At 31.8% G+C, this 13,102-nt stretch overlaps 1 protein-coding gene across 2 annotated transcripts; it reads left to right on the top strand.

Annotated features, from left to right (window-relative positions):
- The first annotated feature begins 278 nt into the window (after positions 1-278).
- LOC127737812 (uncharacterized) lies at positions 279-12,479 on the top strand. 2 transcript variants are annotated; one of them, XM_052248746.1, is made up of 8 exons: positions 279-382; positions 3,786-3,920; positions 5,366-5,531; positions 6,273-6,581; positions 7,078-7,261; positions 9,485-9,577; positions 10,582-10,685; positions 11,763-12,479. In XM_052248746.1, exons 1-8 carry the CDS (start codon positions 333-335, stop codon positions 12,036-12,038), a joined length of 1,317 nt encoding a protein of 438 aa, XP_052104706.1. In that variant the 5' UTR covers positions 279-332; the 3' UTR covers positions 12,039-12,479. The 2 variants fall into 2 exon arrangements, with proteins under 2 accessions (XP_052104706.1, XP_052104707.1); XM_052248747.1 differs by lacking the exon at positions 9,485-9,577.
- The last annotated feature ends 623 nt before the right edge of the window (positions 12,480-13,102 follow it).

Below are 13,102 nucleotides of genomic sequence, written 5' to 3'. Positions count from 1 at the left end.
GTGTACTTCTGAATAGAAAAAAGAAAAAGAAGCTTGGACAAATACATTTATCTATTGGTCCCAGTGTAAATAACTTGCAGTAATTAAGGTATTTCAGTTTATTTGTTCGAGGTGACCTATCAGAATTTTAATGACAAATGTCTATTGAATGAATTTGTAATTCGCCTTGTGTTCTCAGTAACAGGATGATAACGTCAAACTCTACCCACAGAATAGCGTCATAATAAGCTCATGTTTCTTTAATTCATAAATTTGGCACCTATTGCTGTATATAAACATTAGTGCATGTGCGTACGTTGTAGTAATTCGTATTAGCATTCACCTTCAAAGACATGGAATTTATTATTGTGATAACTGCATTCCTAATTAACTTTTCTGGAAGGTAGGGTTTTCTTTTGAATATAATTTAATTATACTGCTGTAAGATTGATTTTGTTTCATTACTTTTTAATGGTGTTTGTATGTTTAGAAACTTTGCATGATCTAACCCCTATACGAAACGTCAGTTGTACTAGAAATACTAAGCAAGGCCCGGAATTCTCAAGAAAGTAAAAATGAAAAGGGTTATTCTTTTTAATAATAGGTTGGTCATAAATGGAATTTTATAATTTTGTTGTTATGATATTGTGTTGGTATTTGCCTTTACGATACAAAAGAAACTATTATAGCTATCATAGGTCCTAAACTCTTATTATAGCTATCATAGGTCCTAAACTCTTATTATAGCTATCATAGGTCCTAAACTCTTATTATAGCTATCATAGGTCCTAAACTCTAATTATAGCTATCGTAGGTCATGAACTCTTATTATAGCTATAATAGGCCCTAAACTCTTATAGCTACCATAGGTCCTAAACTCTTATTATAGCTATCATAGGTCCTAAACTCTTATTATAGCTATCATAGGTCCTAAACTCTTATTATAGCTATCATATGTCCTAAACTCTTATTATAGCTATCATAGGTCCTAAACTCTTATTATAGCTATCGTAGGTCATGAACTCTTATTATAGCTATAATAGGCCCTAAACTCTTATTATAGCTACCATAAGTCCTTAACTCTTATTTTAGCTATCGTAGGTCCTACACTCTTATTATAGCTACCATAGGCCCTAAACTCTTATTATAGCTATCCTAGGCCCTACACTCTTATTATAGCTATCATATGTCCTAAACTCTTATTATAGCTATCATACGTTCTAAACTCAAATAATAGCTATCATAGGCCCTTAACTCTTATTATAGCTAGCATAGGTCCTACACTCTTATTATAGTTATCATAGGTCCTAAACTCTTAATATAGCTATCATAGGTCCTAAACTCTTATTATAGCTATCATAGGTCCTAAACTCTTATTATAGCTATCATAGGTCCTAAACTCTTATTATAGCTATCATAGGTCCTAAACTCTTATTATAGCTATCATAGGCCCTAAACTCTTATCATAGCTATCATAGGTCCTAAACTCTTATTATAGCTATCATAGGTCCTAAACTCTTATTACAGCTATCATAGGTCCTAAACTCTTATTATAGCTATCATAGGTCCTAAACTCTTATTATAGCTATCATAGGTCTTAAACTCTTATTTAGCTGATTTCAAAAACTGGAAAGAAGAATTTGTTGATTGATTGTTGTTTGGCTCAACATCCAGTTGCAAATATTTCATAAATATCCTGAACAAGAACAACATTTAAGCAATAAAGCACTACTTAATCTTTACCCACAAAAATTGGTACCCCTCGAATTATAATGAATTTGAAAAACCAGTAAGAATTAAAAGCACTGTTCCTGATCCTTCTTTAATTTCTTTTGAAGGTTTTCGTCAAATCACTTTGGATCAAATAAATGAATGATTATTTACTTTATGTGCTATATATTGAAAGAATAAAAATACATGCCCATTTCAATATACTTTGAAATATTTTAGTAAGAATATAATACATAATTACGACACGATACATAGTGTTTTATGAAAATAACACATTATAAATTTCGTGCGTTCGAATCGCTTTTGTGGATTAACCGTCATCAGGAACGCTCAAACCGAAACCTAAATTAGTAATCCAGGGATGCATAAATACACAGGAAAGTTAGGAGATATATGAGTAAAAGGGACTTAAAAATAACTGAAGGTCAACTTTGCCTGAGGGAGTTGGAACCTGTGTTTCTTTTCATAATTTCTTAATTTGGGGTAGGGCAAGTTAGATGTTCGAACATTATACAGATTAAACGTGTAGAAAATGCATTTTATTTTTCACCCTCACAGAGTGTCTCATGCATGCATATTCACCCCCATGACTGGGATTTACTGTATGTTCACTTTATGTCTCCCGGTCTGCAGCACGACCAATTTCAAGAAAGTGTCCGTTTGGCTGTTGTGTATAGTTTTACTAGCATGCATGAGGAGGTACTGACGCTCGACATTTCCCAGGGGCTGTTCCAGTCATTTCTAAAAGGGGGTTCCAACCATATGTCCCTATTAAAAAGCATTGATCGTCAACAAAAGGGGGTTCCAACCCCCGGAACCCCCCTGGATCCGCCACTGATTCCTCTATGGTTAAAAGGTAGGGCGTAAACGACTGTAGTATGACTAAATTTCCATACATACTTCACATGCCTCCTTTTCCACTGTTAGTGTACATCTTTAAGAACCACATGTTTTCTCGTTCTGAATGTGCACCAAATATTAAGCAAATAACAATAAACTAATTAGTTAAAAAAATGTTAGATCTAAGTCAGTGTAAAAAGTCACTTCAGCTAAAAAACTAAAAATATATTCAATCTAAATTCAATTAAATATTACGCGATAATTTACATTGAGAATTAAGATGTTATTATGTTTAATCTATTTAATTGGTTGGCAACAACATTTTTACATTCTTGGCATAGATAACGAAAATTTAGAAAGCAAACTAAGTTGAGAAACCTAATTAATATTGTTTTCACTAAATTACAGAATTTTCTGGTTTTAACCCCTGACGAGACTTGGCATCAACTAATAGCCATGTGGATTAACGTAGTTCTTTGTTTACTATAATTGTGAAAGTTCGAAAAGTACAGACACTTTATATGTTGGCATGTAATACAGGTTGTAGGAATTAATAAAAGAGTAAGCAACATAAAAGAAAGACTCTCTCCTTTTCAAAAGTTAAAACTAAATGCATTTAGTCTATGGGTTGTTTTCACGTTTGAGGTCATATATTGTATTTAATCATTTGCAGTACCTCAGTAAAGATCGAAGAACCACTGATGATAATTTACATCAAGTGAATAATGATCACTTAAAGGAAACCACCAACATAAAACTAATATAAATATATTAGGTGGATTAAAAATGCATAAATTTATAATCTAATACATTACTTCGTGATCCAGGATCACAAAAGTCTTGATAAAGTTTAGTTCTCAGTTAATTAATTGTGATATATAGTTTCATTGTTATGCAAATATGGTTACACCTATAACATATATAAACCAGTCAATTGTACCCTATACACCGAACGACCCGGATATCAGTTATAGTATTGGTCAAATTGGATTTATTTCTGAATGATTAAAACTGAATCTTATTTCATAAAGCAGTTGTATAAAATTGGTCCCTCAAAATCCCAGAAAGCTAGAGAATATTGTTCAACCCCTTCATAGCAAATCTTCGTCAAAATTCTGAGACACTTTAGGCTCGTGTTGTATAAATTTCTGTTTCTTTATCCATCAACCCAATTTAAAATTTGTAACTACAACAATGCTGATTAAATATAAACTGTTTATGTTATTTTGTTTCAGGACTTTCAGTCAGAAATTGGATATTACTGCGTTTGAATATTCTAGGAAAGTACCAAGCATAAGAGATAAGGAACTTGGTCACTGTGTCAGCAAAGTAGAAGAATTGTTCCGCGGGTCACCAATAGAAAAGGGATGGTAATATGCGACATTATGCTTTACATATATCATTATTAGTGCTATAGTTTTAAAGTAAAAAGACCAGAAAGAATAACTTGACAAATCAGAAATTGCTTTAATTTGCATTATTATTCCAAATTAATGAAGTCTTGTAGACCCAAATTTAAAACAACAATCATTTTTACATTTAACATTTATTTCTCACTATTTCCTAGAAAAAAAGTTTACCTCCCAACTCATTGTTTTTCTATGACTATGCTACACATACACAGGATTTTTGAGGGAATATGACTCCTTTGTTAAAAATTAACTATCATTATATTTAGTATGACAATTCATTTCGATTGTCTTGAATACGAATGAACAAGTTTGCCGTTGAACGTTTATGGTTGCGAGGTTTCGCGATTTGTAAAAAAGATATCAGAAATCTCAACATCAGACGGGAAGCTAGGATTAAAACATGTCCTGAAAAAGCCCTGTTTTCACATTTCTTCGGAGAACTTTGCAGACTTTTTTAATCTCATTTATAATTTCCTCTACATTTTGAAGATGCATTGTTATAAAATTTATTTTTGGTATCTAGAGAAATTATTGTGTAATAGAATATTTTAAACAGATTCAAATATTAGGTAATTAGTCTGATTACACATGCGGAAAGGGCAGTGCTAATGAAAAACAGACATAAAATAAGAACTAGCACTTTCCTAACGTTAAAGTTATTATAGTTGAGAATAATCATTTACACACGAATTAACACGTTCTCATATTAATACAAATATTGAGATCAAAAGTTTCCAAGGTATATAATTAATTTCAGATGTTGCAGTATGATAAATGTACGCCATCGATTAACTTGTATCTAGACATTTTTATCCATTTTAATTCCAAATGAATAAACAGAGTTGTATGCAGTCAATGAGACAAACACTCAACAACACAATAATGCCTAAAGACATATACAGAATTCAGTACACTGTCTCCACAGAAAGGACAGACATGTGAATAAACAATGTGTCAAAGACATATACAGAATTCAGTACACTGTCTCCACAGAAAGGACAGACATGTGAATAAACAATGTGTCAAACCCTCACCCCGAGTCTAAAAAATGGTATATCAAGACTATCACAGGTCTGCCATTAACGCTTAATAACAAAAACACCATAACGATATAACAAATACGACCATTGACGAGGTTCCATTCAGACTTTGGACAGACACATGACCATGTTGTGGGGTTAAACTGGTGTCTTTAGCACTCAACCACCTTAGTTACATGAAAAACCGCGTAATTCTGTTATCCAGTGGATGTCGTAAGTTGTTGCCTAAAATATTAAACCTATTACGGAAAGTTTTATTTAAGTACAAAGTTGTATTTTTATTTCAAATACATGTCTCTATTCGTTATGAGGTTAATGCTTATATAGTCTTGTAATCTGACATATACAACTTATTTTAAACAGTACTCTTCCGCCGAAAAGAGGGTCTACAAGGTACGTGTCCAAAGAACTAAATGACACCAGGAACTTTGAAGTACAAAACCACAACGATGTTTTTGTGTGTATGGGATTATGTGATGGTCATGCGTCCTCTGTTCTCGGCTTGCTTCATACCGGAGATTGTTTGGCGGTACGTACGTTATTATTACGAGTAGTATTAGAAGATATATCCCCATCTTTATTGCAGATTTTGGTGTAGAAAGAGATTTTTAAAGTGCTTATATTTAAAACCTCCTTTTGGTAGTCCATTCATTCCTGTATATATTAACACAAGCCGGAGTACAGTTTTTATAAGTTATCTTCTTTATTCAATAATTTAAAGGTTTTGTATTTTCGTCTATTAGTATTTGATGATTCCACATAGATTCCTATCTTTGACCAAAGGGAGACTTTCGGAATGGAGATAACTACCCAACCCACAAACAAAAAACCCTGGAGATATTTGAAAGGCAAAGTTAAATGTTCAACATTATAGACGTATACCAAACGGTAACCTCTAAAACGCTCTAGACAAATCAAGTGGTTAATAAAGCGACTATTTTCAATTAACACTAACTTCTTAAAAGATAAAAAGAGACATGACTTGGATTAACTTGCTCTCTGGGTACACGAAAAACGATCAATTTTCAAATGATGCCAGCCTGCAGTTACTTAAATCAACCTCCAAAATTTGTGTATCTTTTGTCAGTCTTATTTCAAGTTTAATAAGATATATGCTATCAAACATAGTCATCAAACATTGACTTTTCAATAAGAGAATATCTTCTAGAAGGCAGAACGTGTAAAATTCTAAAAATATTTCAGAGATAAGTGTCGGTGAATTAACTGAAACTAAATTAGGAAGGCTAATTGAATTTTTAAATGTTCACAGGTTGAAATTGCAGGAAAGCTAACGTTTGGTCCAAAGACATTTATTAAAGCATATGTAGAATATTACCGAAGTGGGATAGATTTTCTCCAAACAGATGGAGTTTCTCCACAAGAATTGCAGCAATATTATAATGGGAACTTCTTCCTCCGAGATAGAAGTTACGGGACTATGGAAGTAATAATTTTAGAGATGAGATATGCAAAGAAGAAACAGGTCGAGACACTAAGGAGGAACCAAGGACACTTTCAGCGTTTGTCATCATTTATAGAACACGCAGTCCGTGATGTTGGGAAGCCTTCATCAATAAAGGTATACAATGAATATGCATCTTTACATAGCAATAGAATAAATGTGAAGACAATTTTGATATATTTTATTTTCTTTAAATTTTAATAAAATTTGGCATCAAAGGACAAAGAAAACCCAAATAAATAATTTTGTATCTGAAAGCATGGGAGGGTTTGTATTTACTTTTGATAAAAACTCAGGTCAAATTCGATCAGAATTGCAGTTTAAAACCTTGTAAAACCATTTATATTTTGTTTACGTGTTAAAACATATGACATCATGTTGTCAACACGCCAAAGAACATAGACGAAGCTGTAATACTGTGAATCATGGTACAGATGGAAAAACTTAAAGTCTGTCGTAATTCCTTAATCCTCAACAGTGCTGCTCACATACAAATATACAAAACCTGAAAATATGATAAAGTAATCTGTTTGAGAATTGATGTAAACAAGTGAATTATATACTAGTATTTACATCCGTAAAGCATTCAATGCATTTTTTAAAATTTTAACAGCTCGTCAGATTATCAACTGCGAAAGAATTATTGGAGCTTCTACGGTACAAGAGTAGGAAATTGGATGATGTGTATTCTAAATTACGTCAGTATGAATCAGATATATACCATACTCGTGAAGACATCAAACGACAACATATTAAACCTCATCTCAGATATGGAATGTACCCTTATACTCATGGTCGTAAGTTCAGTTATTTCTGTTGTAGCTTAATAACTGGCCTGCTTACATTAATGTACAATGTATATGTCTTTTTGTTGTTATTTGTGTCCCGTTTTTTTTTTTATAAAACATTCTATATGTATATTATTCAGCACAGTTTATTAGAGTTCACCCCCGGCTTACATAATCACCATTATGGCATACGGGGATTAATACGTGCAGTATATTTTCCCTCTTGGAATGTCAGTGATCTTTTGTCATTACCTATACAGTCCTAGTCTAGCAGCTACTTTTGCCGCGGAAAATCGATCTGTTTAACAAGTTTGTCTCATTCACGGGTACTTTTTTTATTGAGATGTTTAGTCACCCTTTTCAAGGTTTTTTTACTATACCGTAAAAAAACGCTAAAATGATTTAAATAAGAATTTATCAATCCAACCCAATATTTGCAGAAGAAATTACTTGCAGTCTAATTGGTAGTTTCTACTCGCAGAGTCTCTATTTAATCTGCAGAGAATAGTTATACAATATAAATGTCGTTTATTCAGTGCATTTAAATTTGTATTTGTAAAATTTACTTGTTATATAAAGACTATTAAAGTGTACAGTTGCTAACAGTACTGTTCCAGTACATTTTTTTTGTCGGTACGGTATTTTCCATTGCTGTACTGAAATACTGTTTTATCATAAATTTATAAATACAAATATTGGTGAGTTGTAGAGTATGCTTTTAAAAGCTGACTAACTTTCACTACCTGCAAAAAAATCCAGATGCCAATTTTAAAGTGCATGTAAACATTTTGAGTCTTTCATTCACCATATTACCAGTCGGATTTGCTTCGTGCAACCCGACCTCAAACCAAAACTTAAACAGTAAGAAAACTGATCACTCGAGAATCCACTGCAGAAAGTCAGTTCTTAAAAATGACCTAAGGAATATAATGTTGAAGAGAACCGAAAAATATACTGAAAATATGAAAATAACTGCATTCATAATTGTACAAATGTGAGTTATAGAAGTAATGAAGCAACAGAAATTATAACATTACATTTTTTATGGTAGTACTATTTCATACAAATCTAATAGAGGGTGGAGGGTATGTTTGTCATGCAAGTTGTAATTGACTGTTGTAGTAAGTGTTTGTTCCATGTTGTAAGTTTGAAATGACTGTATGTTCTTATTTCATCTTCTGATTTTGTTTGAGTGAAACATAGTATACAGATTTGTAAAAAGAAAAAAAAGAAAAAAAGCCACGTGTGTAAAGTTGCAACAGTAACCAAATGTAGAGTTACATTCAAGTAACTTGTACTTATTAGTAGGGTCGTATTTAATTAGAATATATCCATTTCTTTACTTGCCTTACACGATGATTACCTATGTATATATAACAAGGTAAACTTAAGTTACATGGCTTTTGCTCATAGTTGAAGGTCGTACAGTGAGCTGTAGTTGTTTACAACCCGCCATTTGGTCTTTTGATGGGTAGTTGTTTCTTTCGCATTCATACCACATCTCCTTATTTTTATATTAAAGTTATCTGAAGTAATGTTGGTAGAGTATCACACTTGGAATAACCATATATTATCTTTCTTCAAACAAATCTAAACCTTAAAGTGGCAAAGATTAACAAAATTTCTCCTGCAGAATAGATCTTTCTGTTGGAATATGTTTTAAAAGATGCGTTTTACATTTCAGCTTTTACCGTATATAATTTATCGTCAAATTCAAAGCATTTATTTATCACTATTTTTTGTATTGATGACTTAATTTGCAAAGTAAGATAAAAGCAATAATAATCCTCACAAATGTTTGACCCTTTGACCTGGTTCCAAGACCAAATAACATTGGCCGTGTTTTTGATATTTTTGCACCTGCTTAACATTGATTAACTTGACATTAATCGAACAAGACCTATTATACAAAAAGGTCAAACTGGACATACAAAATGTATTTCGTAAAATTGTTGCAGACAGGCCTTGTCAGTTATAAAAAAAAACAATTTATAGACTGCCCCGGCATATGCGTCTTTTAAAAATAAAGCGTGGTTATTTCTAAAGAATATCAAAATAAGAGTAACTCGAACTGTAAGGTGTACACACATAACCTTCTATTAAAGCAGCAATAAAAGCACCTTTTCTTTAATACATTGTTAGGTACTAGTACTTCGTGATATTGTTTTCTCATGTTCTGACCCTTTATCCCTTTCCAACTAAAACCTAACTAGATATATAAACATTTTGTAGAAGAAAAACTTGGAACAACTGCAAACCCTAGAGAAACAACAAATTTTAACCGTATGTTTTCTGACGGCCCTAAATTTGAAAAATGCTCGGATGGTGAGTAATTCAATTTTAACAAATATGCGTTTTAACTAGATTATTAAATTTCCCTCTATGCAGAGCTTTTTGATTTTGTTTAAAAAAAAAAAGAGAACTAAACGTTCATGATTCAAATATAACTTCAACAAAACATAAATTGCATGTATATATTCAATACATATATAAATGATAAATGAACTCCACTAGTTGTCAAGAATATTTTGTAAAATTTTTTACAAAAATGTATTTCCTTAAACAAAATCAGAAAAGGAAATGTAGCTATATGTTGTGTCTATGCATAATGTATATATACAAGTATAATTCTGTTGATATAAGATACTGACTTGTTAAAACTATTTTATATGTTGTATTGCATGTATGAAGCATGCTAAGTTATATTTCATATAAAGTATGCTGTGACATTAAGGTGAAAATCACGTCTAGTCTTTTGTAAAAAGGTCAGAAATAGTCTCTTATGTAATCGTCAATAGATGGGGGTTTAAGAGAAAGTCGATAAAAAAACCAACCTAAACGAGAATCCATAAAACACTGCACTGAAAACAAAATTGAGCAACGCCAACCTCCGGTGCTTAAGAAGGGTAAGTAAATCCTGCTTCAATAGTGGTATTGGTCTGTTTCCTCTTGGAACATATCTGTGTCATATTGAGTGATTGATTGTTGTTTGCTTTACGCGGCCTCAGCACAAAATAGCTAGAAAACAAATCCGGGTAACAAACTAAAACCGAGGGAAGCACATCAACTATAAGAGGAAAACAACGGAACAACAGAAACACCGAAGTGCAACAAAAACAAACGCCAACATACATAGAAACGAACTATTTGATAACAACTGCCATATTCCTGACTTGGTACAGGACATTTTAAGAAAAAATGGTGGGTTGAACCTGGTTTTATTGCTAACCAAACCTTATGTTTACGTTTCTGTATATTTTTGTACAAAATAAGTTATGTGTTAAATGCAACTTAACCTCCAATTAATGTAATTTTATAATAATTTTCAGGTGCTTCACTACGATCTACGGACCACTTAAAATGGGAAAAGGCCTGCTTGTCTGAAGTAAAAGTAGACACAGCTCTTAGGAGACAAAGGAGATTAGTCAAAAAGGTATGTGAATTAAAATAATGATATAGAAAACGTCTATTTTGATGAAAGATTTTTGGCTGAATTGCAAGCAGATATAATTGCATGGCAAAGTAGGTATCTATAAAATATGGAGATGTGATTTGATTACTCGACATGGTAAACGAGACAAGTCTACCTTTATAGATTCAAACCCAAACTAAATCTGAAAGACTTTAAAGGATTGGCACAAGCATAAAGTTGTTCTTCTTGTATCGTAAAATTTAAAGAAAACATTTTCCGATAAACTGTATGTAATTTACTTTAAACTAAAAACGAAACAAATGATTCAAATAGCTGTGTAATCATTCCGAGCATTTCATGTCTGTTATCCTTGATTTAATTTCATTTGACTATGCATACATACTGAAGGTGTGCAACAGTGTTTTACATTTTCAATAGAGGTTATATTGATTTTCTGTAAACAGGTTCTTAATTATTTAAGTTCATATACTTTTTTTAGAATGTTAGCATCTCAAATTAAGGAATCTTCTATAGACATTTCTACAATTCTTTTTCAAATAGTGATATTTGAAAAAAAATACGAATGTTGCTATCTTGGTTCTTAACCCCCCTCCCCTTTTCTCAATATTATCGATATTATGTGTTACATGGTTTGCTTCAACATTAAATTTGTTAATGAATTGTAAGTGTGCACCATACATTAGGGAAATGTTCAAAATATATCTATTAAATAATTGATACTTTGGAACTTTTTCAGAAAAAAATCTAAAAGAGTACTATTATGTACATTTGATATTTTATAAGTGATACCTCAAAAGCGTTAATTTGTATGGCCTATTCTGCAATGTGATACTAAATTGGCTATTCATTAGCTTAATGATGGCAAGCAAAGGTCATTACAATCTTCTTTTCTTTTGATGACGGATTTAAGTGATTTCTACTAGTAATAAACAAAATACCCACCTTTTCACCTGTAATATCTTCTTTTTGTCAAATTTTATTAAATTCTGAAGTCACATAAAGCCTTAAAATGTCTGATAATTCGTTGACCAAAGACAAGAACAATGTTTAATATTTGTATTTGATTTCACATTTTAGTGCAACAAAATGCCAGTTGAACAATGTGTTAGTCTTTCAAAGATAAAGAAAAGTTTGAAAAAGGTTAAAGCTGATATTCATTTACAAAGATCAAAATGGCATCTAGTCATAAACTCAGCAGAAGAGAAAACAAACTTAGCAAACAAAGAAACAAGACGGCTGTCCAAACAGCTCGGTACTATCGGTAAGAAGATAAAAGAACTGACAAGAATTAAACAAAAAGAAAGAAATAGTAGAAAAACAGGAAGAAAACCAAGGCGAAGGAGAAAACAGTGAATAAAAGTGATAACCTTCAAAATGGTTTGTTATGTCAAAAAATAAATGTATTTATGAATATCATTGCTTCCCAGTCAATATGAATTGGCTGAAGGGACCAACATGTGTGAATTATATAGATACTGTACTAAATACATTTATGTGAGAATTTATGAACTTTATATTCACTATATAAATAAAGTATTTGAATATGTGACAAATATTTCAAGATCCCATGGGTATTATACCTTTAATAAAGTGATGATTTTACTGAACTCTGCAAGGGAAAGACACTAGACAAGATGTCTAACAATGACCACTACAAGACTTAATTCTATCATAAAAAGATTGTACATACGAGTAAAATAAAATCTTTCAGAATATTCATTGGTTAAATGATTATATATTGTAAAACATTTAAGCTATGTACTGTTGAGGTAGAAATAAAATAAATTAATTCAACATATTTTAGTGGTCTTACTTTCACTAGTAATATTCCATGTATATTGGCATGTCCACCAGTTGATTTCTGTCGAATTTTACTATGTTGTTACACACATCATTATCATTGTAATTAAAACAAGCCTGAGTCTCCCACCTGTCATAAATTGAAATAATAGACAAAAAGTAGAATAAATTGTCAATAGATTATTGCCACAGAGATATGTCTAACCCAAGGCCTTCTGAAGTGGGGTGCGTCGGGTGCCATTGCACCCCTCTTTAAAACAAAAAAAAATATAATAATAATTTTCAGGCACGGATGAGCACTTCCACGGGTTACCGTGATCATGCTGCCACAGAATAGGACACCTATGATACAGTTTGAGAGATCATCTTTGTTATTATTTATAGAATCTGTCATCATATGAATGAAATTGTAAAGTTGACTTTGAACGTTACCACTGTTAATATATTGATTTAAGCCAATAATATATTGAAATAAATAGTACCTTCAGTGCGATCTATGGTTTATACGTTTTCCTCAAGTAAATTTCAGCCAAATAACCGTTTTAAAGCGTGTTGGAGAGTATGGATATTCATGTATTTGACGTTCTTAAACGCATATAACCCTGAAATTGGCTTAC

Source organism: Mytilus californianus, unplaced genomic scaffold, assembly GCF_021869535.1.
Source record: "Mytilus californianus isolate M0D057914Y unplaced genomic scaffold, xbMytCali1.0.p SCAF_4, whole genome shotgun sequence".
NCBI classification, from domain to species: Eukaryota; Metazoa; Mollusca; class Bivalvia; order Mytilida; family Mytilidae; genus Mytilus; species Mytilus californianus.
This window is presented reverse-complemented; position numbering and strand designations above follow the sequence as displayed.

Bases quoted from the DNA above. Each gene is read 5' to 3' on its own strand.
- LOC127737812 (XM_052248746.1), top strand. From the start codon at position 333: ATGGAATTTATTATTGTGATAACTGCATTCCTAATTAACTTTTCTGGA. The intron at 6,582-7,077 runs GTATACAATGAA...AAATTTTAACAG, and splicing joins GGAAGCCTTCATCAATAAAG to CTCGTCAGATTATCAACTGC. The intron at 7,262-9,484 runs GTAAGTTCAGTT...AACATTTTGTAG, and splicing joins GTACCCTTATACTCATGGTC to AAGAAAAACTTGGAACAACT.